This window comes from Sus scrofa, chromosome 2 (genome assembly GCF_054392235.1).
Source record: "Sus scrofa isolate SSC_HxYL_T2T_F1_AM1 chromosome 2, Sscrofa_HxYL_maternal_Yorkshire_Landrace_v2.0, whole genome shotgun sequence".
NCBI lineage: Eukaryota > Metazoa > Chordata > Mammalia > Artiodactyla > Suidae > Sus > Sus scrofa.
This window is the reverse complement of record NC_139384.1, coordinates 4,795,063-4,822,564: the sequence shown is the minus strand read 5'-3', so window position 1 is coordinate 4,822,564 and position 27,502 is coordinate 4,795,063. Positions and strand designations below refer to the sequence as shown.

Sequence of the window (27,502 nt, the reverse complement as noted above, 5' to 3'; positions counted from 1 at the left end):
AAAGGCTGCTACTGGACACGATGCAGGCTCATGTTCCTTCCCAGTCCCAGAAAGGAAAAAAACCAAGTTACATTTATCGCTGACTTTATCGTTGCGAGCTCTCTTCTAGCAATTACACCTCTTTCCACACTGGCAAAGGCTAAACCAGGACTTCTCACGGCTTCCGCCGGGACAGCCTGCCTACTCTAGTTACGGATAACTGCACAGTGGAATTCGGTTTCATCGTCTACACACCCTCCTCAGTCGAGTTAAAGGCAGCCTGTGTGAAACAGACACGGAATTATCCTGACGTGCAATGTTTTCACATCAGACCGATATTTTTATGTTTAATCATTTCCTGAAAATGGTACTGTATGGCTGTTTTCTCGAAGCTGTGTTTTATTTTATTCTCAAAAGGACCCATTCTTCCCCTTGTCCAGTGCAGGACTTTTCAGAGGCCCCCTAAAATGATCACAAATTATCCTCAACAAAACCTCCGGGGCACAGCTGGAAGTCTGCTTACGCCTCGTCTTACATAGAAACAGGGGCCCAAAGAGATGGCTGTTTGTGGGACAGAACTGTGGGCCTTAAACCCAGCCAGAAGGTTCTCCCTCGGCTTCCTGCTACTTAACCCTTAGAGGACTGCCCCCAGGCAGCAGCGTCTCAGGGCTGCTGTGGGGATAAAGCAAGTGAGGCATCTCACAACACCAAGGTAAAGAAAAATGGGAACGTCAAGAAGCCTCTGATTATTTTAAACCAAGTTACTTGTAAATGAGTGTAAATCAAATGTTTCTACTTAATATTTGACTCTTACAGAGGCGAAAAACTCAAAAGCTGAAAACAAGGAGGAGAAAGGGAAAGAAGGGACACACTAAACTCAACCCTTCCATCGAGTCGGGAAGCCAAAGGGCTAAACATCCGGGGGTATCCCCGAGCCGACCGTTCTGGGCAGTCGTCGGGTGAACATGCTTCGGGGACGGAGCCTATTCTAACCCACCTGGAAGGACGAGACAACTGCAGTTAGACGGCTGACTGAGGAAACACCGGTTATACTTGCACAAAGGCACATGCGTGTGGAGGACGCGTGTGTGCTTTCCTCTGGGGCAGAGAAAAAATAAGGAAAGCCTGACATCTGAGTTGTGTGATGTTTCCATCTTGACCCCATATACTGATCAGAGTAGTGAGAGTTATTTGGGCTCCACAGTGGCCCAGCTTCATCTCTCACTTAGTGCAAATCCGGACAAGTTACTGTCAACTCTGGCCATCTTTCTGTCGGGATGGGACCCTCAAGGCCCTCGGAGATGAGAAATACCCCTCATCCGTCACAGGCCAGGTTCCTGGCAAAGCGCTGACCAGCAGTATGACTGCACTCAGGTCCCAGCAGCGAAATATACAAGAGCTACTTCAAAATCCGAGCGGAAAATATCTGAAGAGGCACTTGGGTTTGTGGCGAATCCCCGGCAGGGCATCGTGAGAGCTCGGCTTTAAGCCACGGCGCTGCCGCCTGGCCCGCGTCTCTGCCGTTCCTCGGTCTCAGCCTCTTGCTTTCCTTCTCTCTGAAAAGGAAGCCCTTTGCCACAGTTTCTGCATTTGTTCCCGTCCTCGTGCTGCAAAGCGGGCAAGTGGCCAGCACTTTACAAGGACCAGTAACGTGTGAAATGCTAAGTGGCAGCAGGGCCCCTGCTGAACCCTGAAGACCCGGGACCCATACCTCCTCGGGGCTGATGGTTCCTCAGCTTTCGGAAGTTCCAACGTGAACAAAAAGGGGCACCTGAACTAGGGACTCTCTCAACTGAGTCATTCACGACGTGGAAAAGACTGAGCCCTCGTGAAGCGAAGGGCCCGCCTTTCTCCAGCAGAGCTGAGCTCACTGGCTAAGAGGTCAACGCGCCAGTCGGGCGCTGCCTCATCATCCGCCTCGAGGGCGCCCTGTTTCCCTTTCTACCCACGTGCTTTCAGGCCCAGCTTCCACCTTCATCAGCAGATGTCGTTTCAGGAATGGAAACTAACAGCTTAGTAAAAATAGAATCGAGAAGCGACATGCAGCGTGCCCCCAGAGATGAGCACTGCGTGTAAAACACACTCTGGCCTGTGAGTTTGGTAGAAGTTAATTCCACGTTAAGTGGCTTCCATTTTTCCAGGGAGTTACCCGAGAGTCTTCTTCCCCCCTTAAAAACAGGGACAGAGTACTGTTAAAACGAATGCTGTTTCCGGACATTTCTATCGCACTTAAGCACTGTAAGGTTAATAATTCTAGACTGCCACGGTTTCTGAAGGGGCAAAATACGAACTGCTGGTGGTAAGTAAGCCCTGGGGGAGAGAAAGCTCTGGCGTGGCAGGCCGCGCTGTAGTCGGCACGTTCTGGAGCCACGCTGGCCAATGCCGGAGCCGCCAGCAACATGCAACTACTTCCATTTAAATTAATTAAAATTTAAAACTCCGTTCCTCGGGGGCACTAGCCACATCTGCAGCATCTGTCGGCCACACGTGGCTGGTGAGCGGCATCCTGGACCGCACAGACCAAAGCCTTTCCCCGGCCCTGGCGCCTCGCTGCGGCTCGAGGCCTGGCTCGGGAGGAGGGCACGGTGCACGCTTGAAGGCTCTGAACAGAAGCAAGAGGCTCAGAGATCAGACTGAAGCCACAGTCTTCTACCAATTCCAGCAGCTGGTCATTAAAGTATTTCAAAAGTGCTGCTTCTATGGAAGCACACAAAATAAATGAGCAGAAATGGGACTTCGGGGTTGCAGCAAGTCCTCAGGGGAAAAAATGGCTAAAGACTGATTTCATTCAAAGTCCCCAAAGGGTAATCATTGGGTACTTCAAGAACTGCTCTGAAACGGCAACCTGACTAAGTCAAAAACTGAGCTGCATGGTCAACACAGACCCTGCTCTGCATGGGCACTGCCAGCCAGGGGTCGGGCGGCTGCCAGGCAACACTCGGGCCTCGTCACTAAGCAGCCTCGGACACCCGGCTTGTCTCTGACGCTCAGAGCCTGAGCACCCTCCCGGCTCGGCAGGGCCGCCGGGAAGGGCCAGTGAAGGGCTCAGCCGCGTGACGGCCTCCGGAGTGCCGCTTTAACTTTAACATTTCTAAACATGTCATCGAATTGGCATGGCCTGCTTTTCGGATTGAGCTGAAAAACACTCATCTTCTTAAAAACTAACAAAACTATTCTCCATTTCATGCAGATAAAAGACAGGCCCAAAGAAGATTTAAATGGATATCACAATTCCACCATAGAAATAGATACACCTTTATATGTGGGGGCTGTAAAATGATAAATGCCTGGTATGAATAGCTTTTTTTTAATCCGGACATTTGGGATATCCTATAACGGGTTACGCCAATTCAACAAATAAGGCCTTTTAAGTGGACGTTAGATTTGCTCATTAAGTGATATAAAAATTTAGAAACATTATGAGTCTAACAAATTCAAAGTTTTAAAGAAATCTCAAAGGGAGGTAGTTAATAAATTCAGCTTCATTGAGATCACACTTTTCCACTGGGATTACTCTGTGAGTCCTTTCTGACTATACTATAAGAACAACAGCTTCTCCACATTAGAATTTTACAACCTAAGTCTGAGTTGAAAAGTTCAAAGTGTGGAAAACTCAAGCATCATCAAGCACAATTGAAGATTTAACCAACCTTGTACTTTCTCTGGACATAAAACTGGGAATATTTGTACTAGTTTACTAACAAATAATGAGTAAAGAGAATTCACTTAGAATAGAAACAAAACCCCATGGTGGGCAGCCCAGTTAAAATAACAGCAACATACTTCAATAGCTCTCGCAAACCACTAACATTTTCATTGAAATCCCCCCGCCCAGGTAACTCAGGGAAGAGGAGCAGAGCTGTGTCCCTCCCGTCCCCAAGCAGCCCAGGAACTCACCATCTTTAAAATCGCCCCGTACAGCCGCAGGAGCACTTTCCGAGGCTCGTCACCAACGGTGGCCAGAGTGTCGGGTAGGGAGCACTGGAACAGCATGTTACTGAGGCCACCTCTGCGGGAGACAAGAGCGGGGTTAGGTTCTGTGCGGTCCAGGGAGCAGGCCTCACTTCCCGGAGAGCCGCCACGCGCAGCCGGCATCCAGCCCACGAGGACTGCGCTCGTCTGAGCCGTCCCTTCCTGGCTCGGGCGGGACACCTGCAGCGTCAATGATTAACGCCGCAGCTGTCAGCTCAGCGCCCCGAGTCCCACGGAAACAGGCCAGCCCCACTCTGCTCCGGCGCAGCCGTGGCGGCGTTTCTCTGAATGCACGCGTGCTGCCCGCTGGTGGCACCTGCCTCGGGAAAGGACAGGGAGCGCGGGACCCCCTTCAGCCCCGGGGGTGGCGGAACCTCTACTGCCTTCCCCGGCCCACATTCAGCCTCCACCCAAATTCCCATTCCAGTCCCATCACTGCCAGGTTAAAACCCTGGGGCAAAACTTAGGCCTTCCACGTAAAGTACAGTTCTAAGACCCGCCCTTTCTCAGACAGTTTGGACTGAGAGCCTTTTAAAAACTTGCAACCTTCACAAAGGAGCTTTCAGAGGAAATGGGAGGCGTCAAGGCCCTAAGCCTTCCACTGGGCCAAAGTCAAGGAATAAGCTGCAGGGGACATTGGAACAGGAAAGCCCAGCCTCGCAGACAAACCACCTGCCTGCGTTGGAAATGATGCGGTCCAGAGGCGAGTCTGTGAGCGCAGGGACCGGAGCCAGAAGAGGGAGCACCAAACACCGTTCAGCTGGGATCACAGACAAGGGCCCGCCTGCGGCAGACGCCGCAAGTCCTATCCGTGTCGCGTCCGTAAGCCCCGAGGAACCAGTACCCAAGCAAGGCCGGCTGGAAGCTGGGGGGACACAAAGCTGAACCCTGCTCTCGCCGCTGCCACCGTGAACCGTGTGCTCCAACGGAGAAAGCAGACAGAGAGCCGAGACAGAATTCAAAGTCACGGGGCAGCGTCTGAACCAGAGGCTTCGGCAAACCCCACGTCCACGCGTGCCCAGCAGACGCATCGATATCAGAGCGCGGCACATGCAGCTCTTGGAGAAAAGTTATCAGCAAACCGGACCACAGCTTTCTAGAATGACACTCCCCACCAGCCACAGACACAAAGAGTCTAGTTCAGTGAAGCTCTGCTCCCAAAGGTGAGGCTGGACTATCTCATCACATGCCAATCACACAGGGATTCTGAGCACGCGGTGACAAGCACAGCCAAGACAGAGCCCGAGAGAAAGTTCACCTCGTGTGGGGAAGGAGGATAAGAGGGAGGACTTCTTGTCTGGAGGCTGTTAGTGCTGCCGCATTGACGGTGGCACAGAAACTGTCCGAGTCCTGCCCCCAGCAGACGCACTCGCCACCTTTCCTCGCTTAGAGGCTGGGCTGTGCTCAGGTGGCAACGGGCCTCGTGTCAAGGCCAGCTTCACCAGCCGCCCTGACAGCGGGCCGGGCCTGTGCGACCAAGAGCCGGCAAATGAAACTTAAAGGCCGCGTGCGCATGACTTCTGGGAAATCAACGCACTCATGCTCATGAGCTTGCCTCCTTCCCAGCCCCCATCCTGCTGCCCAGCCGAGACAATGGGGTGTCGGGGTGAAGCTACCGCCTGAGCCCCACATCCACGTATGCATGCTGGGCGGGGACTCTGCCCGGACACAGCCCCAACATTTGGTTCTGGAAGGAGGCTGGGGGCAGGCACAGTTCCTCACGATGCAGTAGCAACCCGACCGTTCTAGCCCTCGCTTCTCTGGGCAACCCCAGCACCAGCCTCATGGTGCCCTCCGGGGTACCACCTCAGAGGCGGGGGCCCCAGCACCGGCCACGCAGAGCCCTCCCATCGGAGGTCAGGGTCCCGACTCTGGGCTCTTCCTCTCAGTTCCCAGGTTCTGATCACCCCAAAACTTGCTCCCTGGCTCCAGAAGCTGCTTCCCGCATGCTTATTTCTTATTTTAATCCTTTTCATTCCCTTTTCGCTTCTTCGGTTCTCATCCTGTTCACCCAATTCCCTACATTAAATTCTCTATGTCTGCTGAAGTACCCAGTGTTGTGTCCATTTTCTTGAGGAATCCCCACTGGCGCATGCGGCCAGAGCTTCAGCCGCTTTGCAGATCAGGACAGTAAGGGTCACCTCCCAGGAATGGCAGAGTTGAAAGGAGCCTGCACCCCCATGAAGCCCAGGGCCCACCGGGCATGGCTAGTTCCAGAACCTCTTTGATGCCAGAGGGAAATACACTTCCATGTTGTTTAAGCCACTGCTGCTCTGGGGCCCGCGGTTATACACAGCTAAACCCAATACTAGCCCATACGGCCTGTCACCACCCACCTACTCCTCTCCTTCCAGTGTGCAAACTCCTCAGCCTCCTACTGTCTAAAAACTACCTCCCAGGAGTTCCCGTCGTGGCGCAGTGGTTAACGAATCCGACTAGGAACCATGAGGTTGCAGGTTCGGTGCCTGCCCTTGCTCAGTGGGTTAACGATCCAGCATTGCCGTGAGCTGTGGTGTAGGTTGCAGATGCGGCTCGGATCCCGAGTTGCTGTGGCTCTGGTGTAGGCCGGTGGCTACAGCTCCAATTCGACCCCTAGCCTGGGAACCTCCATATGCTGCGGGAGCGGCCCAAGAAATAGCTAAAAAGACAAAAATAATAATAATAATAAAATAAAAATAAAAACTACCTCCTGGTAGGAGCTCCCATTGTGCCTTAGTGGTAACAAAGCCGACTGGTATCCATGAGGATGTGCGTTCGATCCCTGGCCTCACTCAGTGGGTTAAGGATCCGGCACTGCCAGGAGCTGTGGTGTAGGAGGCAGATGCAGCTCAGATCCCACGCATGGCTGTGGCTGTGGCATGGTGCGGCAGCTGCAGCTCCGATTCATCCCCTAGCCTGGGAGCTTCTATGTGCCGCAGGTACGGCCCTAAAAAAGAAAAAAAAAAACCCAAAAAACTAAAAAACAAACAAACAAAAAACCCCTACCTGCTGGGTTCCCACTGTGGCATCTTGGGAGCTCTGGAACACAGACTGGATCCTGGCTGGGCACAGTGAGTTAAGGACCCGGCATTGCTGCAGATGTGGCTTAGGTCACAACTGTGGCTCGGATCTGATCCCTGGCCTTGGAACTTCATGTGCCCTAGGGCAGCCAAAAATGAAAAAATACAAGAAAAAAATAAAAATAAAAACTACCTACTGTTTAAAGCCCAGTTCCAAGTTCAACTCCTCAAGACACTTTTGCTGCCTTCCCTGCCAGCTCCTTGAAGGCCTGGCTATTGTCTGACTTCAATTCTCAAGGCCCAGAGGCCCCAGACGGCAGGTGCTCAATGGAGAGCCCGAGCGTAGCACCGACCAGCAGCACACCCCGCTCACTTCTCCAGCCTCCCCGCCTACATTTGAGAACTGACTGTCCTGCGCTCTTCTCTAACAGGCTGGTGGGTGAGCCTTGGCTCTCTGATTAGACTGCAGCCTCCCAACGGACAGTCCCACCTTCCGGGGGAGGGCATCGGCGAAGAGAAAAACCACAGGCTTCAGAGCCAGGGATTCGAATCCCTGTGTGATCTTGGGTCCACTGCTAAACCTCTCTGACCCTCCAAAACTCACTCCTCTCAAACAGCCATACCTCATCAAGTCACTGTAAGAGCGCAGGGTCACGGAGCCATCAGGCTGCAATGTTCTGAGTACTGGACAAGGATTAGATCACGTCTTCCTCCCAACAACCTACAGGGGGGATGCTGGTATCGCCTCCATCTGAGAGGAGGAGATGAGGCCCACAGCAAGGAAGGGCTGAGCCAGGAGCAAAGGCAGGCGTCTGGCTCCAGTCTTGCTTTTCCTCTGATGCTCAGAGAGACGAGAGACAAAACAGGAGAGCACCGAGGGCCACAGCCGGCACAGAGCGGGTGCTGGGGCACCGCAGGCAGTTACAGAGCCTCCTATCAGGACCAGCCCGCACTAACCTGCGTAAAACAAACGTCTCTGTTGCTACGGCTGCTGTTCACACATGACCACAAACTTAGCGGCTTAAAACAACACAAATTTAGTATCTTACGGTCGTGGAGTTCAGATGTCTGAAAAAAGGTCTCATTGGGCTAAAATCAAGGTGTCGGCAGGGCTGCACATCAAAGGACAGACCTCATCCAGGAAACACACACAACATCACCAAGACAGATTCGGACTGAGCTGATGAACTCCAAACAGGGCTGCCAGCAGGGATGGGGAGTCAGGGTCCAAGGGGCACAGAGGGTCAGTTTAGGAAGAAGAAAACATTCATGGTTGCGGTGGTCGGACAGCAATGCAAGCTGACGTGACGCCACTGAGCTGCACACGTGAAAATGGTGAATTTCATGCCATGTACATTTTACATGGCATAAAGCCTTTAAAAAAGGAGTGAAGTCCTGACACACGCTGTAACATGGATGAACCTTAAAAACATGATCAGCGAGAGAAGCCAGCCCCAAAGACCAGCTATTATATGATTATATGATTCCATTCCTATTAAATGTCCAGAACGAGGAATTCTATGGAGCGGGTGCCTTGGCGCGGGCAGAAGGGTGCTGAAGGAGACACGGCTCCCTTTCAAGGTGATGAAAAGTTCTAAAATTGATTGCGGTGGTGGCTGCACATGTCTCTGGATATGGGTTTGTTTTTCTTTTGATTTACAATGTGGTGTTAGTTTCAGAGGTACCTGAGGATATGTTACACCCACATACTAAAACCTACTCACTCCTACCATTGGAATCTGTGACTTATCTGATATGTGCACTGAATCTGAATAAAAGCATTGGATTTTTGTTTTTTGGTCACACCTGCAGCACAGGGAAACCCCTGGGCCAGGGATCAAACCCGTGCCACAGCGATGACCTGAGCCACTCAATGATGTCAGAGCCTTAACCTGCTATGCCACGACTCCCTAAACACGGTTTCTTCTTTAAAAAAAAAAAATAAGAAAGAAAGAAAAAAGAAAAATGACTTTTTTCCTGTGCGACCATTTTTTTCTTAAACAATTAAACTTGAATGTGCTTCCACAGAAAACATGTCACAGATGTACATAAAAGCTATTTTTAAGAACAGTTTTCAGGAGTTCCCGTTGTGGCTCAGCAGTAACAGAGCCGACTAATATCCATGAGGATGTGTGTTCAATCCCTGGCCTCGCTCAGCGGGTTAAGGATCTGCATTGCTGTGAGCTGTGGTGTAGGTCACAGATGCAGCTCAGATCTTGCGTTGCTGTGACGTAGGCTGGCAGCTGCAGCTGATTTGACCCCTAGCCTAGGAACCTCCATATGCCACGGGTGTGGCCCTAAAAAGCAAAAATAAATAAATAAGAAAAGAAAGAAATAGCTTATTTAAAGGAAACACAATCATAGCATCTGGGACCGTCTGCAAGAATAAGGACCTATTTTTCCCAAAGGGCAAGTCGGTCGTCACCCCAGTTACGGAAGGACAGACAGGGAGCTCCCTGGTGGTCTAGTAGTGAGGATTTGGCACTTTCACCACCGTGGCCTGGGTTCGATCCCTGGTCTAGGAACTGAGATCCCACATAAAGCCACTGCATGCCGCAGCCAAAAAGAGAAAACAAAAAGAAAAAGAAGAGGCAGACAAGGAGACCAAGGCTCGGTTTCCCCTGAAGGACGCCTTGAGGCAGGGGAGGTACAGAGCTAGAGGGACCCCAGGGCCTGGCCTTCTCCTCTGCTCTGGGCAGCGCCTCCCACGCACAGCACATCAGGAGGGCCCTGCCATGCCAGCCATCACCAGGGCAGGCTTTTCGTTACCAAGCAACAGGACTGGCACGACCTCACTTAAAAGCCCTCGTTTTCCTTCCTGTCACACAGTCCTGAGAGCTCCGGCCACAGCGACGCACACAGATGAGCTACTGTTCTAAGCTGCGTGACTCAATCCCAAGTTTGCCCCGGCCTCCTAAAGAAGGCAGGCAGGCCAGCGTGGCCAGAAACGAGCCCACAACCTGGAAACCTTGCACCTCCCGTACTATCTGTAGCTAGCCGCTTGCTCAATTCGCTCGAGAGGAAGTTAACCATCGATTCTTTTCAGTGACAACCAAAATCAATGAAACAATGTCATCGTCGCAGATGACCCCAGATGGGAGACACCTCCTGGAAAAAGAAGCCAGTTACTAATGCGCCAAATATTATGACCCGGAGGAAGAAACGGTGGGAAGATATGCCACAGAAATGGTGGCAGAAATGCAACAGCCAAATGGCCATACGATTTGTCAAGTCGAGCCCAGGAACACGCACAGATTCGGGAGAGATCCGAAGCTTCTAACTTTGTATCACGTGGCAGAAGAGCTTTGTAAGAGACGGACTCGTCAGTCACCACATCCAGGAGGCAAGAGAGACTCACGTAAGCAAAACAGCAAACAAAAAAGAAAATAGCACACTGACTTCCTACGTGACAGGTAGGAAACTGAGAAGAGCAGGGGGCACCGTTGGCGGGAAGTCTAAGCAGCGCCCTGGGGACCCTGCTGAGTCTGCGCCCCTAACCGCCAGCCCTCAGGTCTCTCAACAACACCAGTGACATGACAGGCAGAACAAAGAGCTGCTTTTATAGCTATCTGTCCATCAGGTACGAAAACCACCATTTCAATTTCTCCTGCTCTACAGCTTATCAAGGGTTAACTTACAATTAAGAATCCTTTGAGGAGTTCCCGTCGTGGCGCAGTGGTTAAGGAATCTGACTAGGAACCATGAGGTTGCGGGTTCGGTCCCTGTCCTTGCTCAGTGGGTTAAGGATCTGGCGTTGCCGTGAGCTGTGGTGTAGGTCACAAAAGCAGCTCAGCTCCTGCGTTGCTGTGGCTGTGCTACGTCCCCTCAAAGTCCTTACACCAGAAAATACCATCAGGCCTTCCGGGTGTGAAAAGCCTTCTTAAACCAGAAGCCTGGATGATGACTGGCTCCGTACAGTTAAATACGAAACAAAATGTCCTAAAACGCACAGTCCTGTCAACCCTTCTATATGTGAACTATGCTCTTACTACGAGTCCACCTGTCACAAAAAATGCTCTCCTGCTTCAGCCTTTACACCAAACGCACAGGTTATAAAAGATTTCAAAATTGTGTTCTAAAAATCAGAATCTTAGTTCAGAAGGAAACCAAGAGAATTTTAACACAATTTCAAAATGGTAGCGGGAGTTCCCGTCGTGGCGCAGTGGTTAACGAATCCAACTAGGAACCATGAAGTTGCGGGTTCGATCCCTGGCCTTGTTCAGTGGGTTAAGGATCCGGCGTTGTCGTGAGCTGTGGTGTAAGTTGTAGGTGCAGCTGGGATCCCGCGTTGCTGTGGCCCTGGCGTAGGCCAGTGGCTACAGCTCTGATTTGACCCCTAGCCTGGGAACCTCCATATGCCACAAAAGTAGCCCCGGAAAAGGCAAAAAGACAAAACCAAAAAACCAAAAAACCAAAATGGTAGACACCTCTGGGCCAAGGAGGAAACGTGAGGCCAATCTGACAAACTCTTCAGGTTTAATCAAGTTATTTTATTCTCTTTTAAATTTGATTACTCACTACTTTATAAATGTTTACAATTTTAAATACAAAGGTCTTATTTCACACAAAACTTTACGGCATCTAATGTACAATCACCAGCATCAGCTACAATAAACCCCTCAAAACTCAGCTGGGGAATTCCCGTCGTGGCTCAGCCGGTTAAGAGCCCAACTAGCATCCAGAGGATGCAGGTTCGACCTCTGGCCTGGCTCAGTGGGGTAAGGATCAGGCACTGCCGCAAGCTGCAGCACAGCTCACATAGTCGGCACAGGCCAGCGGCAGCTGCGATGCAGGCCCTGGCTGGGACGCCCACGTGTGGCACGAGCGGCCCTAAAAAGAAAACCAACCAACCAAGACCGCTGGCAGCAAAGGCAGAAAAAGGCCCGGGTGAAAGGACACAATGCGTCGGCGCAACCCTAATCCTCCCCAACATCCCTCAAACACAACAGGGGTCCGTGCAGATCCTGGCACAGGCCTCAGAAGATCAGCACCAGCCTCAAAACGTGAGCACCGAGTAACCGCAGGACTCGGCAACTCAAGTCCACGGCCCGACGCAAACGCAAGAGGGCTGAGGCCGTGCGTGCCCAGGACGCTGTGTGCGGATGTCCGCACCGGCCCCGAGCGGGGCGGACCCAAGCGGCGTCCCCGTGGAGGGAGGACAGGCGCCACCCACGAGGCGGCCGCCCGCAGAGACGCCTGGGCGAACCGTCCCGGAGGCACAAGTCCTAGAGCGGGGGACGCGCGGGCGTGGCGGCCGGGAGCCGGGGAGGAGGACGGGGCGCCCGCGGCGGCGGGTCTCCGCCTGAGGACAGCAGCGGCCGCTCGGGGACGCCGCAAGCGCGCGCTCCTTCTCCCTTCCCACCCCCGAGGCAGCGGCCCGCCCGAAGCGGACCCTTCGCGGACTCGCCCGTCTGCCCAGCCTCCTCGGCCCCGCGCGGACAGTGCGCCGTCTGACTGAACGCTGCTCCCAAGCCCCGAACACTTGCGAAGAAACAAGCCCACAAAATCTGGTTCTAGCACTGGGAGAAGCAGCAGCGTCCCCAGGGCTCGGGAAGGAGGAAGGTGACAGGGCTTCGGGCCTCCGCTCCCACCGGTAGCTCTGCTCCGAGGCGCCGGATGCCGCCGGCACCTGCTTCCACTCTGTCTCTCCCGCCCCCCACCCCCGGCTGAGGCCAGTCGGACGCTCCCTCTCTCGGGCAGCCCACACCCGTCCCCTCCAGGCGCCCTCCCCAATCCAGGCACCCAGGCTGGAAGAACCGCCACGAAGAACATTCCAGAAGAGAGCCAGGGGAGGGAAGGTGGGCCAAGGCCTGGTGCCCTTTGCACTCCTCCTACAGACTGGCTCACGTCCATACTGTTCCAAAGGTTTAAAGTTACGCTCTGGTCGTTGTGAACACCTCTGTACCGGGCAGCTTCCAAGTGCTCGAAGGCTGCATCCCACTGCTGTGCCGGGAGGCAGGAAAACCCCGAGCCGATGAGGACAAAATGAAGTTCTCCACCGCCTCGGGCAGGGCAAAGCAGCAAAGTGCCCGACCATCACTTCAGGCGTGAGTGGAATGCCCGGCCAACGGACGGACCCCGCAGGATCCTAAGCATCCTGACTCACCATCCGCAAACCAGGCCTGCTTGCGGCCCTCCCTAGTACAACAGGGCCCCTGAAGAGGTCAGACACCTGGGGGGACCCTTGCCTTCTCCACGTGACTCGGCCCCGGACTGTGACAGGACGCGGGTGGCAGAGGCTCCTGGCTGGCGGAGCATTCCTGGCCCGGACCTCATTATGACGCCCCTAAAAGACAGGACTCGACACCTCAGCACTGCGCTCCCAGTCGTCTGAAGCCTCTGCCAGACATCATCCTTCTGCCGTACCTAACAAGCCACCTAACAAGCGACAGGGGCTGCCGTAGAGAACCCCGGGCAGAAGCACAGACAGGTGCACGTAATCTCTGCCAAAACTCAAGCGCACACCTGAGCAGAGAGCTGGCATCACCACCACGCTGTGTTGGAGCTGGAGAGGCGTCACCACTCATGACCACCTGAACTTCTGGCAAGCTCCAACCTGTCTGGGCCCCCCGGGTTAAGACGACCCCTCCCAGAGGCTGGCTGCCCAGGTTAACCGAGAAAAGCACGGCCAATGCAGTACCTGGCAGCAGTTGGCACTTACTGAATGGAATCTTTTAGTACAGGGATTAACTTAGGAAAGCAGAAGTGCTGGCATTTCAACTGTCCTGAAGAGATGAAAAATGACATTTCAATTAAAAGACAACACCATCTAGGTTTTCCAAAGAAAAAGGCAGCTCAGTAAATACCGATATAAAACCGTCTCTAAGCTACAGTGCTGCTTTTGCCCGGTCCTAAGTATTGAAGAGGGAGGGAAGGTACGCATTCCGAGCCCCGAGCACAGGGCCTGGCACGGCGCGGCTCTCGGCATGGCCTGAAGCAGTGAGCACACCCAGACACACTCACGTACGTGTCACATCTCTCTGAAAGGGTGCTGAAGCACAGGGAACAGTGCTGGCTTCCAGGGAGAGGCGCTGGGGGCCAGAAGCGGGAGAAAGACACCCTCTTGCAATGTTTGCATTTTAAAACCAACAGACTGATTACCTCATCAAAGATGCCTTTCCACAAGATGAACAGAAACCACCCTTCTTTCTTCCCACTGGACTGAACTGCCCAGTCACCGCGCGGGTGTGCGCTAGCATCCTCACGACAGGGTCCTCAGCGGTTAACAAATAAAGTCATCTTGCGGAAAAATCGAAAGACTCTCTGGACCCTCCTCTGTTCCTGCAGCAAACGGGATGTATCTGGTCGTGAGCTGAGCCCCCCGCTGGTCTGGGGTCCCGCTTCCGAACATGAAACACCCCGGCAGGGCACCCGGAGCTCAGACGGACCCACACCCGGCGGAACTTGGACGTGACCCGCTTGCAAGGCATGCCCGGTATGTCCTTCGTTCTCAAAGCCATCTTGCTTCACCTTATTTTCACACTGTCTCGTAAAACAACAGGGAAATTTTTCCTACATCGGACTCCAGTGAACTGACCCCTTTCCTGCTAATTTTCTTCCTCTAGCCACGTAACAGATACACCCCGGGCACGGGTCAGGACTCCTCAGCCCGGGCCTCACCTTCAGCCCTGAATTTCCTGATGGAGCCCATTAAAAAGCCGAAGGGTTTTTCACTGATATCAACCTGTGAGGAGAGCGACTAATTTCCTTCTTGGGGACCGTGACAACCGTCGACTTTACAGACGGTTCTAGAGCTGGCCAACTCGCTTTTCCCTCCCTCGGCTCTCCATCAGCCCCGCTGCTCCAGAGCCCGCAGCACAACCCTTTCCAACCGACGTCGAGTGCGTGAGAACAAAACACGCCTCGGGGAAGCTGACACGTTAGCTGTGCCCAGGGAAACCCGCAAACCCCCAAACCTAGTAAAGTCAGGCACAAAATTAATCAAGATCCTCTTTTTTTTTTTGGCTTTTCAGGGAGCAAGAAGAGCCCCACTGGGATGTCAGGAAGCCGGGGGCAGGCGGCTGTGGCTGCAGCAACTGTGAAAACCATCCTGCCGACGGCCGGCCAGGTTCAGTGCTCAGGGCAGGACAGCCCAGCCCAGCCCAGCCCTCATCACGGGGCAGGACGGCCCCGGGCTCTGGGGCACTTACGGGCACAAACCCTTCCAGCCGCCTCGCCCACCCTGCGGAAAACACGCAGTGCCTCCCACAGGCTGGGACAAGCATTCCTCGAGGCTGGTTGCTCTGAACGGCTCGGGGTTAAGCAGCCACGTGCCGCTGGTGCGACCAAAAAGAAAAAGTTCTCCTGGACTGAAGGTACACCCCGTGTACCCAAGGAGGTCAAGTCCGAGTCAAGCATAGGGCCCAAGCGCCCGGCGGATGTGACTTTTCTCGAGGCACTGAGCGAGTCACTTTAACACAGCAGCAGGGCGCTGGTCTACACTGTGCAGCTCTCAGGCGCAAGGGAATGTCACACCCTGAGCTCAAGCACTCAGTTTATGACAGGAAGGAGCTGGCGATTGTAACTACAAGTGATAAGGTAAATGCTGACAAGAGAGCTAGTGTGTCAACTCTCTTTGTCCCACGGAAACATTTTTTTTTTTTTTTTTTTTGGCCGCACCCACAGCATATGGATGTTCCAGGGCCAGGGATCGAATCTGAGCCGCAGCTGCAACCTACGCCACAGCTGTGGCAACGCCAGATCCTTAACCTGCTGTGCCACAGTGGGAACTCCCTCATGGAAACAATTTCTTAAAGTTTTGGAGAAAAATCACTTTACTAGACAGTTGTTTACTGTGTAATACAGTTTTTACTTTAGCAACATGCATTTAAGGAGCTTTACAAGTGGCCTATATCCTTTATGCTACTTTAGGCTACTAGAGCTCGACGAGGTGTCTTACTCTATCGCATTCTAGGCAGGGAAAATTCACACTACACAGCCTGGTGCAGCGCCAAGGTCTCCAACTACACCATTCCTAAGCCAAAAATTTAGATGTTACATAGATATAAATGTGTGTGTGTGTGTGTGTGTGTATGGGTTTTTTTTCTTTTTAGGGCTGCTCCTGTGGCAAAGGGAAGTTCCCAGGCTAGGGGTCAAGTTGGAACTGTAGCTGCCAGCCTACACCACAGCCACAGCCACGCCAGATCCAAGCTGCATCTGTGACCTACCCCACAGCTCACGGCAATGCCGGATCCTTAACCCACTGCGCAAGGCCAGGGATCAAACCCGCAACCTCATGGTTCCTAGTCGGATTCGTGAACCACTGCGCCACAACAGGAACTCCTATTTTTCCAATTTTTAACCGGAGGTAAAATAGGAGTTCCCTGTTGGCTCAGCGGGTTAAGGATTTGGCATTGTCTCTGCCACGGCTCCAGTTGTTGCTGCTGAGGCATGGGTTTGGTCCCTGGCCCCAGAACTTCCACATGCCAAGAGTACAGCCAAAAATAAGCATTAGGAAACAACGCACATAACACACAATTTGCCATCTCAGACCTTTTTCAGGGTGCAGCTGAGTGACACTAAGTGCATTCACACTGCTGTGCAGCCACCACCTCCAGAGCTCTGACTCCCTTAAAGCAGAAACCAACTTGCCAGTCCCCACCCTCTAGCCCCTGGCACCCCCAGGCTACTCTGTCTCTGAATCATCCAAGACAATATTTGTTTTTTCATGACTGGCTTAGTTCACTTAGCATAACGTCCCTCTCCTTCAGCCACGTTATAACATATCAGAATTTTCTTTTTCTTCAAGCTAATGATATTTCATTCTATGCACATGCTGCTCATCCATTCAACCCATCAGAGACATCTCTACATTGTCAATCATTTGGCAAAGGAGCCACATCGAACTGAGATGAGAAACCTTCAACATAAAGGTTTCCAACTGCTAAACTGAGATGGGAAGGTTCTAGTCTGGAACTAGCAGGCTGTCTTGCAGAAAACCAAAGTCATGAAACCTCTGAGAACTGCTACAAGCAACAGCCCAGAGCCCAGCACACAAAGGACTCTGTCTCCATAAGGCTCGGGGCTGCCCTCAGGGCTGCAAGGGCATCATCGAAAGGCAAGCGGGGAGTTTCCGTCATGGCTCAGTGGTTAACGAACCCGACTAGGAACCATGAAGTTGCAGGTTCGATTCCTGGCCTTGCTCAGTGGGTTAAGGATCACGAGCTGTGATGAAGGTCGCAGACGAGGCTCGGATTCCACGTGGCTGTGAGCTGTGGCGTAGGCTGGTGGCTATAGCTCCAATTTGACCCTTAGCCTGGCAACCTCCACATGCTGCAGGTGCGGCCCTAAAAAGACAAAAACGTGTGTGTGTGTGTGTGTGTGTATAGGCAAGAGGACTGGGAGAAAAATAACACCGTAACACTATCTTAGCAAAAAAAATTACTCTTCAAGTTCACAAGGCTGTACACACAGAAAACAGACGACAGCACAATATCAAAACAACTACGAATTTACAGCATAAACAAGATAAAAAGTATATTTTTGCAAAGTTTCTGTTTACCATGGAAAACTCCGCTTGAAACCACCCCTGGCTCAGGGAAAAACAACAACATAACACTTCAGGAAACGAGAGCATCCATACCCAATAACCAGGAAGAGATGTTTTAGCTCCCAGCTCTCTGAACACCAGGCCTGGAGGCGACTTAAAAGAACAGGCTCAGCCCCAGGTGGGCTGCTGGCTCTGCAGACGCCGCTCGGCCTTGGGCAGATTACTCTGTAAAAGAGTGTAACGGTATCTACTGGGGTCTGTGACCACGACGTGGGGTGGTGTCCGTTGCTTCTTATCATCCCCAAGAGCAAAGCCAAGGTGAATCCTGAGGGAGTGTGGGCGGGCGGGGAAAAGCTCGGCCTTCAGACCCCTGCTCCAAGGCTGCTCGACCTCCGCACTGCTGACGTGTAGGTCGAGGAAAGGGGGGGCTTGTCCTGTGCGTTGCAGGATGCTGGGCAGTATCCTTGCCCTCTACCACAAATTGTGACAATCAAAAGTGTCCCGATATTGCCAAATGTCCCCCAGAAACTATTTCTAAAATACCCATTTCGGAGCTCCCTTTGTGGCACGGCAGAAACGAATCCGACTAGTATCCAGGAAGATGAAGGTTCGATCCCTGGCCTCTTTCAGTGGGTCAGGGATCTGGCGTCGGCATGACCTGTGCTGTGGGCCGCAGACGCAGCTCGTAGCCTGAGCTGCTCTGGGTGTGGTGTAGGCCGGCAGCTGAAGCTCAGATTCAACCCGCAGCCTGGGAACTCCCATATGTCATGAGTTTGGGCCTAAAAAGCAAAAAGCAAAAAAAAAAACAAAAAAAAAACCCAAAAACAAAACCACCACCCATTTCAAGCCACCACCCTTTGCACCCTCGGACCACGGCAGGCCTCTGCCTGCGCCTCCCCCCGGAAAGGTCCTTCCACCTTTCAGAGTGCAAGGATGCTCCCACTTCCTCCTCAAAGTGCCCACATCCCTTTAAGCCCACACTGACCTCCCACCACCAGCTCCTGGACTGTGACAGCCTATAAAGGACTAGGCCCAGTGAGATGCGTAACTGCTGGTTTGTGGTGCAAAAGGGGCTTCTGGAAAAGCTAAAGGTGAAGGCTGTCCCTGGGCAGAACCAGATTCCTGCCAGCGGACAGAGGGTGGGCACATCACAGAGGGAGTCTGGGCTGGCCGCCAGGGCTCCTGCGGAGAGGCAAACCAGGGAGGAGGACATGGGCATCAGGGTCAGAGCTGAACGAAACTCCTGGAATTAATAAGCAATTACAGCAAGGTTATATAACACAAGGGTAAGGTACAAAAGCCAGGCGTTTTCCTATACACCAGCAATGAACAAGAAGAAATTGAGATTAAAAACATATTACTGCAGGGAGTTCTCGTCACGGCTCAGCGGAAACAAATCCAACTAGGAACCATGAGGTTGCAGGCTCTATCCCTGGCCTCACTCACTGGGTTAAGGATCCCGCTTGCCGTGAGCTGTGGTGTGGTTTGAAGATGCGGCTCGGATCTGGTGTTGCTTTGGCTGTGGTGTAGGCCGGCAGTTGCAGCTCCAATTCAACCCCTAGCCTGGGAACTTTCATATGCCTTGGGTGTGGCCCAAAAAGCAGAGAAAAAAAATATCATTTACATTAGCACCCCCCAAAATTAAATTAAGGTATAAACCAAACAAAGTATGTACAAAGTCTACACAAGGAAAACCACCAAGTTCTGGTCAAAAGATGTCAAAGCAGAACTAAGTCAATGGACAGACAGTCCACGCCTGAGAAGAGGAAGACTCAATACTGTCAGGATGTCAATTCTCCCTACCTGACCTATAGTGTGAATGACACAGGTACAGCCATTAAAAAAAATAAAAATTCTGCTCTGCAAAAGACACCATCACTACTATCCCAAATTCTCAAAGAACTCTTAAAAGTCAACAAGAAAACAACCTGATTAAAACGGGCAAAAAACCTAAATGAACTCCGGACCAAAGAAGATACACAAAGGACAAGTAAGCATGTGAAAAGATGCTGAGCATCACTTGTCTAATGTTAGAGAATCATAAACGGAAGCAAGACACTGGAGTTCCCACTGCGGCACAGGGGGCTAAGGACCCAGCACTGGCACAGCTGTGGCGCAAGTCACAGCTGCGACTCAGATTTGATCCCTGCCCTGGGACCTTCCCTGTGCTGTGGGTGAGGCCATAAAAAAAAAGAAAAAGAAAAAGAAAAACCAAGATACCAGCACACACCTACCAGAACGGCTGAAATCCAGAACCCTGACACCACCCAATGCTGGCGGGGATGCGGAGCCACGGGAACGCTTGTTCACTGTTGGCGGGGATGCAAGAGGGTGCGGTCCCTTCAGAGGACAGTCCGGCAGCTTCCTACAAAACTGAGCACGCTCTTACCATGCCACCCAGCAACCGTGCTTATCGGCACCAGGCACAGTGCGCGGCGTGACGGGGGCTGCTTTACACGGAGCTCACAGCCGCCAAATGAACTGAAAACGTACGTCCACACAAACACCTGCACACGGATGTCTGTATCAGCTGTATTCCTAAGTGTCAAAACCTGGACGCGAGCAAGAGACCCTTCAGTAGGTAAATAGTTCAATAAAACGGTGGCCCATCCAAATGATGGAGTATTATATTATTCAGCACTAAAACAAAACATGCCATCAGGCCATAAAAAGACACAGGGAAAATAAATGCGTATTATTCAGCGAAGGAAGGCAAACTGGAAAGGCTATACACGGTGTAATGTCAACCACGTGACATTCTAGAAAAGGCAAAACTATGGTGACACTAAACAGAGGAGGGGTTGCAGGGAGGGAGGGCTAAACGGGCGGAGGACAGGGGGGTCTGGGGGACCCTACAACAGTGGGTACGACACGCCACTACACAGTCGTCCAAACCCACAGACGGTACACCAAGCGTGACCCCAAATGCACACGGCGGACTTTGGAGGACAATGACGTGTCAGTGCGGGTGCGTGGACTGGAACAAGTCCACCACGGGCGGAGGAGGACGGCAGGCGTGAGGCAGGCTGGGGGCGGGCTGGGGAGGGGGTAGATGGGGAACTCTCCCTCCTCTCTACTCAATTTGCCTATGAATCTAAAACTGCCCTAAAAAAATTTTATTTTTTTAAGAAGTAAGGCCACTTAAGGGACCAAATTTTCACAGTAAGTAGTAAAAACAAAGTGTAAATGAAACTTGGTCTTGAAAAATGAAACAATTGTGCTTTTAACCATAACATAATCGAGGTGATATATGTAACGATGTACCTTAAAAAGACATCAAGGGGTTCCCATCACGGGGCAGTGGGTTAAGAATCTGACTGCAGGAGTTCCCGCTGTGGCGCAGTCGTTAACGAATCTGACTAGGAACCACGAGGTTGCGGGTTCGGTCCCTGCCCTTGCTCAGTGGGTTAACAATCCGGCGTTGCCGTGAGCTGTGGTGTAGGTTGCAGACGCAGCGTGGATCCCGCGTTGCTGTGGCTCTGGCGTAGGCTGGTGGCTACGGCTCCGATTCGACCCCTAGCCTGGGAACCTCCATATGCCGCAGAAGCGGCCCAAGAAATAGCAAAAAGACAAAAAAAAAAAAAGAATCTGACTGCAGTGGCTCAGGTTGCTGTGGAGGCACGGGTTCAACCCCTGGCCCAGTGCAGTGGGTTAAAAAGATCCAGTATTGCCACAGCAGCAGCACTGGTTACAGCTGTGGCTTGGATTCAATCCCTGGCCTGGGAACTTCCATACGCCACGGGTGCAGACATGTATATTTAAAAAAAAAGGAAAACGAGTAGGGAGTTTTGGCCTAATTTTTCTAAAAACCTTCACAATGGCACCACCAAGCACAATTCTTCCTGTTCTTTTACTGTGTAATTCTGCAAATATAAGTGAGGACTCTGCCAGTCTTTTCAAGGGCCTCTCTGTATTCTGATGTTGAAATGACCCTATTGGAAGGGCCCAGGTACCATCCACCCCATCAGTTCTCAACTGGCAGTGGGTCTGGTAGGGGGTGGACGTGAAACTGCAGTCTCAAACCTTTCTGTCATCAAACTTCATGATCTTATGCACCTCCCGCAAGACTTAAAAAAGTTCATCTGACAACTCTTTGTGGCTGTTTTATCATCTGTAATGAGACGGAGTTCCCTGGTGGCCCCTCGGGTTAAGGATCCGGCATTGTCACTGCTGTGGTGCAGGTTCAATCCCTGGCCTGGGAACTTCCATATGCTTTGGGTTTGGCAAGAAAAAAAAAAAATCTGTAATGCGAGTGATCATAACACATGTTGATTCCGTGGCTAGAGAGAGAAACTAGTTTTAAGCTGTGATGCCTACGCCTGGACAAAATTTTCAGGTGACATTTATCAGTGACGATGATTATAACTGTCACTCGTGACAATTTTCATTTTATGATAATTTTGATCTTTCCCCATACCACTCAGAGCTGGAGGGACTCGGGCAACCAGTCGTCTGCTAACAAAGACCCCTGTCACCACGTAGGGAGGAGAGCAAAGAAGCCAATTTAAGCTAAAACCCAGTGGCTGCGCCGAGGGCTGGAACGCAAAGACTAGAGCTGCCGCGCCCTCCGGGAATTCAGTCTCCAGAGCTGACCGAGTAAGCACACACCAGCGCCGAAAATGCTGTGACATAAAGGCAGGCGTGTGTGAAGGGCTACGGAGGAAACCTGAATGAGGAAGAGATTAATTCTGGCTTTGAAGGAGTATCTTAAAAGCAGACGCCAGGCTGCCAGGCAGAGTGCAGGAGCAAAGAAAGGCCTGGAGACCGAAAACACAAAGCTCATTCGAGAAGCGCAAGGTCAAGTGTAACCAGCTCACTGCCAGTCGCTGCTGCTTAGGGGGAAGGCGTGATTTTAAAACGATAACAAAAAAAAAAGGAACCACTTTGGTAAAGAGTCGGCCGGGACCCAAGTATGAGCACACACACAGGTTCACATCTTATCCTCCAGCTACAGGAGCCTCGGCAAACTTTTCAACAAAGGCGTCTCGATGGATGAGAAATCCGTGGCTCGGGGGGAGGGGGGGCTCGAGGACATCCGGGGGGATCTAGGCAAGGACAGCAGGCCAGGCTCGTGGCCCCCGGGTGCTGAGGAGGGGGCTCTCAGAGAACGCAGAGAGTGAGAAATAAGCCTGGGGCCCCAGGCGGCGGCTGTTCACACTCAAAGAAAAAAGCAGGACGAGTTATTCCAGGGGGAGAGGAGCCAAAGGGTTCCACGTGGGGCCGACGGGACGGACTAAGCTGAGGCGGTGAGGTCTCAGTCAGGATCAGGCAGAGAAAAGCTGGGGCTGGGCAACGGATCAGGGAGTGTCAGCAGCACGTGACAAGTGGCACCTGTTAACGTGCCCGCCTACGGTGGGCCACGGAATTTCAAGCCAGTCTCTCTCTTTCCCCGCTGTGAACTACCTCTTTTGCCTTTTTTTTTAAACCAAGCATCACCCCCCTTCCCACATCCTAAATCACCTCTTTTCTTCTTATTAAACTCACTCCATAACTACAGTCTATTCCAGAACACAGGACCGGCAGGCAAGGGACCACGCCACACAGCACTGTCTGAAAAGGCCCTCCGAAACCGAAAGGAAAGCTCTGTCTCCCAAGACCACTAATTCCTGGAGAAAAGACAGAAACCATCCTTGATGGAATGAAAATTCACAGTTGAAGGCAAGACAAGAAAAACACAGCCTTCCTCTGCCCCGTCTGGCCTCCCGCCTCCCCGCTGGTATGTCCTGCGCGTCTGTGCTGCGCGTGCGTTAACCAGACCTCCCCAGGGGCAGATACCGGCTCAACCACGATCAACTGCTCTTCTTCTGGTGCCAGCCATGTAACTCCTTACCAGACAATGTTCCTTTGTCAATCCTGTCAGGAATTCTAACGACCCACCCCTCGCCCTGCACCTGCAAACACCTCTGCTGAACTTTACATGCAAAGCCAATATAGCATTTCCCTTAGAGACAGCGAGCGGCCCAGACAATCTGAGGCAATGCTGGGCCACAACTCATGGGAGTTCTCGGCTTAAATACTTCCTACGGCCTTATTAATATCACTGCTACCCCGCCCGCTGCACAAGATTTGTTTCTTGTATTACCAAACGTGTGACTGAGCCTCCAATAAAACTGAGGATGAGGCAACTTGGAATCGTTAACCAAATAAACAGTTCCGTAAGATCAACGACTCTCACAGGGTAGCTCTAGGTATGGGGAAAAGCGACCAGGGGGACTCCTCCTGGCCCAGAACAGACTAGGAAGTCGAGGCTCTGGGCTGCTGTTAACAGGGCCTCGTCCACTAACAGCACAGAGCGGCCTATCCGCAAACGCCCCCCTAACCTGGGGGGGACCAATTGGTCACCCAGTGCCTCCCAAACCTTGGTCGAAAGTAAGACGGGAAGGGAAGGGACTGGAGAGGACAGAGTCTTGCCCACCCTCCAGTTCTGCGAGGGCCAACCACATCATCAGCCTCTGCGGCTGCTGACCTCAGCACAACCTGAAAGGACTGCGGGGCAAGGAGCAGGGCCGGGCACTCTGTGCCCTCAGAGAACTGACGGGACTGGCCCTCACGGAGACATTTTCAGGAGAAAGTTTTTACGAACCTGGCTTCTTGCACCTTCCCACTCTCGGCCACGAAGTCCATCAGCTAAGATGTTGGTACCTCGTGACCAGCAGCGACGTCCTGGCCAGACGTGAGCTTGGCCACAGACACGCCTCCCATCACCCTGACCGCCTCCTCTACCGCGTCCAAACAGTCCGAGAGCTCTCTGGACACTGTCTCCTGGTTACCACCTCAGACTGGCTTGAATAAAAGCTTCTATTTCTTTCCTGGAGTGACTACTGACGAGTTTCTTCACTGAAAGTGCTTTTAGGCTGTCGGATTTGAGCAAGACTTAGAGGTTATCTGACAAGTGACACGCCCCAGAAATGGCCACAAAAACATCTCGTGACTGGATCCAGGGTGTCCCAACGTTTTCTTTCTTTTTTCTTTTCTTTTTGCCTTTTAGGGCCGCACCCCTGGCATACGGAGGTTCCCAAACTAGGTGTTGAAATCGGAGCTACACCTGCTGGCCTACACCACAGCCACAGCAATGCAGGATTCGAGTTTCGTCTGAGACCTACACCGCAGCTCACGGCACCGCCAGATCTTTAACCCATGGAGCGAGGCCAGGAATCGGACCCGCAACCTCATGGTTCCTCGTCGGATTCGTTACCACTGCACCCAAATGGGAACTTCCCGTCTCAACATTTTCAGAGCAATGACCGCAGGCAAGTCACTGCCCTCGAGGTTTTCTATTTTACAGATGGATGATGTCACTGAGGACTTTCAGGCCTAACTAAACACGGTAGTTTGGGAGAGAATTTCATAAAAAAAAAAAAGTTTCCTTAGGCAATTCAGGGATTATCAGAACACCGAGGGCTTCTTTCTTTCTACCTTTGACCTCCACTGCTCCTAAGCATACCTATAAGAGGCCAGAGGCACAAAAATAAAATGAAGCCCAGTTAATTTTGCTGCAGTTGCAGCTCCGGAGAAAGGCTGGGCACAGAAAAAGGAATCAAATGACTAAAACAGCATCTGAGGATTATCAGTGGCAGTCAGCCAGCGCCTCGACACTGCACTCAACCTGGTCAGGCCATTAGAAGAAAACGAGCAGAAAAAGACAACACATATTTGAAGGGCTGAATGGAAGGAAGGCTCCTACATGGTGAGGGGTGATGTCACAGGTGCAGTACCACAAAAATCAAGTTTATGTTTTCCTTAAGAAATCTGAATATGTACACACCTACTTTTTTTTGTAATTTAAACTTATGATTGATTTTTTAAGCCTAAACGAGGGGGGGGGTGATTTTTCTACCTTACTCCTAGTAACTTCTGGAGCCACACATCCTAATTTTGGCTAGTAACACACCTACACGTCTGAACAGTGTCAGTGGGGAAGGAGCGAAGGTCACCCCTTCACCACCAACAAATGTCTCTTTCAGTGGGAAAAAAAAAAGAAATTCAAATCATGGACTTGAGCAACCAGAAGTCAAAGTTACCAAGGCATATTTTTTTAAGCCTGCCACAACATCCCTCCTTCATTCAGGGCCCTAAACCGCAAAAACACTTGATGCACATATTTTCAGGCTCTCTACAAAAAGTACTTTGTGATCCATCAGTATTGTCCTCCTGAAAAGAGACCCGTTTTCCCACGAAACCGGTATTTTTTCAACAGCCTGCCTTCCGGAGGGTCTTGGTGGCCGCGGGGCCCGTTGAGCGGGACTGGGCTCGGATTTCACAAGGGCTCGGGAAAGGTGCCTTTCGAGGGCCGCGCTGCCCCCCGCCCGGCCCGCGCCCCCATGCCCGGCCCGGCCTCCCGCCCCGCCCCCGGCCAGCGTCACCTGACCGCAGCCGCGCAGCCCGCCCGCCCGCCCGCCCCGCGCGCGGCCGCCACCGACCTGATGACACTGATGTGGAACTGGTCCTCGCGGAGGCCCCGCCAGGCGCCGGGCAGGAACTCCTTGCACCACAGATAGGCCCTGCGCCGCGTCCGGGGCTCGGGCTGCTCGTCCGCCGGCGGCGGCGGCGGCGGGGGCAGCGGCAGCGGCGGCGGCGGCGGCGGGGGCAGCGCGAGCGGCGGCTGCCGCCCACCCAGCTGCTTGGGCTCCGGGTCACTGGCGGCGTCGCGCTGCTGCCCCACGCCGGGCGCGGGGGCCGCGCTGCCGCTGCCGCAGCTCAGCAGCAGCCCGAGCGGCGAGGGCTCCGCCTCGCCCCCGTTGCAGAACTTGGTCTTCATGCCGGGCAGGCGGCCGAGGAGGCGCGGTCGGCCGCAGCGAGAGAGGGCGAGGCTCAGGGTCCGGCCGGACGGCCCCCTCCCGGAGGCCGAGCGTGGAGGCCGCTCACCCGCTTGCTGACGGGCAGGCCGGGGGCGGCGGCGGTGCGGAGGCAGCGAGCGGCGGACGGCGGTAGCTCTCGGCTGGACCTGCTCGCCGTGGCGCTCGCTCCTATACCGCCGCCGCACGAGGACCGCCGGCCGCGTCACAGCCCGCCCTCGGGCTCGCCGCTGATTGGCCGCCGCCCGCCGGCCCAGCGCATCACAACCGCCTCCGCCCTCGCCACGCCGCCTCCCCATTGGCTGCGGCGGCAGCACACCGCCCCCGCCCCCACCCCGACCCGGGTGCGGCGGCCGCGGGAGGCGGGGCCTTGCGGGGGGCGGGGCGTGGAGCGGGACCCGGGGTGCCGGGGATGGAGAAAGCTAACGTGGTGTGGGGGCTCCCCGAGGGCGGGCAGGCGGGGTGGCCCTGAGCCTCAGAGGAGCCCGAGCTTGACTTTGGAGGCTGCAACTGTGCTTGAACCCCTTGAAACCTGCAAGACATCAGAGGCGGGGGCCTGGCGGGGGGGGGGGACAGGCAGGAAGCTGGTGCCAGGAGGCTGGCTTCTCTCTCCGCGTGACCTTGGGGCGAGGCACCTCCTTCTGCAGCTCCATATGTGTGTTTTTATAACATTTAACAGCGCCGGTTTAGCTCCCTGGGAGGCGCGACCACGCCCTGTCCTAGCTGGAGCCTGAGAAATTATTGTTCCCAGGTCAAAAAGGGAGAAGAGGCGACTGGTTCAAGGCCGCACAGCCGGCCCAGCCCTGTGACGGCTTCTGCAGCCTCAGTTTCCCTGTCCGTGGTGCTGAGGACGCCGGGGCCTCGAACCTTGGGGCGAGCGGGGCGGCATCCCCGCAGCCTCCCTGAACACTGGCCAAAGGTGAGTGCTGCGGCCTGCTGGCTTTGTGGATGCCGCCCCGTCCGCCCGCCCCCGCGCAGGAGGCAGCCCCGTGACTGTGACTGAAGCACCTTTGCCCGCGGAGGCGGGTGCGAGGGCCCCCTGCTCCATTTATCACGTTTACCACCCCAGGTCCCTCACTCAGCTCGCACCCCGCCGCCCCAGTCCTTTCTGAAAGTAAATGGAGTAGGGATACATTTGAAAATGACAGATCCTCTTTTACTGGCCATGAGCTGGGACTAGAGGAGGTTCCCCTGGCTGCTTCGGAAATTCAGGGCCTAGCATACAGGAAACGGCTTCTGTGAGGGGATTTCACAGTGCTGGGGAAGAA

General features: G+C 53.3%; 1 protein-coding gene across 7 annotated transcripts in view; it reads right to left on the bottom strand.

The window, feature by feature from the left end:
• The window catches only part of CHKA (choline kinase alpha), a 58,166-nt gene extending 31,757 nt beyond the window's left edge, over positions 1-26,409 (bottom strand). For 5 of the 7 annotated variants that reach the window (XR_002341423.2, XR_014836763.1, XM_005660610.4 and 2 more), the window contains exons 1-2: positions 25,860-26,409; positions 3,877-3,988 (exon numbers count right to left, since the gene is read on the bottom strand). Coding sequence is in view for 5 of the 7 variants with exons in the window: in XM_005660610.4 (XP_005660667.2) it covers positions 3,877-3,988; positions 25,860-26,197 (450 nt within the window). In the remaining 2 variants the exon portion in view is untranslated. Of the gene's footprint in view, positions 1-3,876; positions 3,989-24,022; positions 25,686-25,859 lie in introns of those variants that run through there. The other 2 variants (XM_085010571.1, XM_085010572.1) reach the window with 2 other exon arrangements.
• Positions 26,410-27,502: the final 1,093 nt, after the last annotated feature.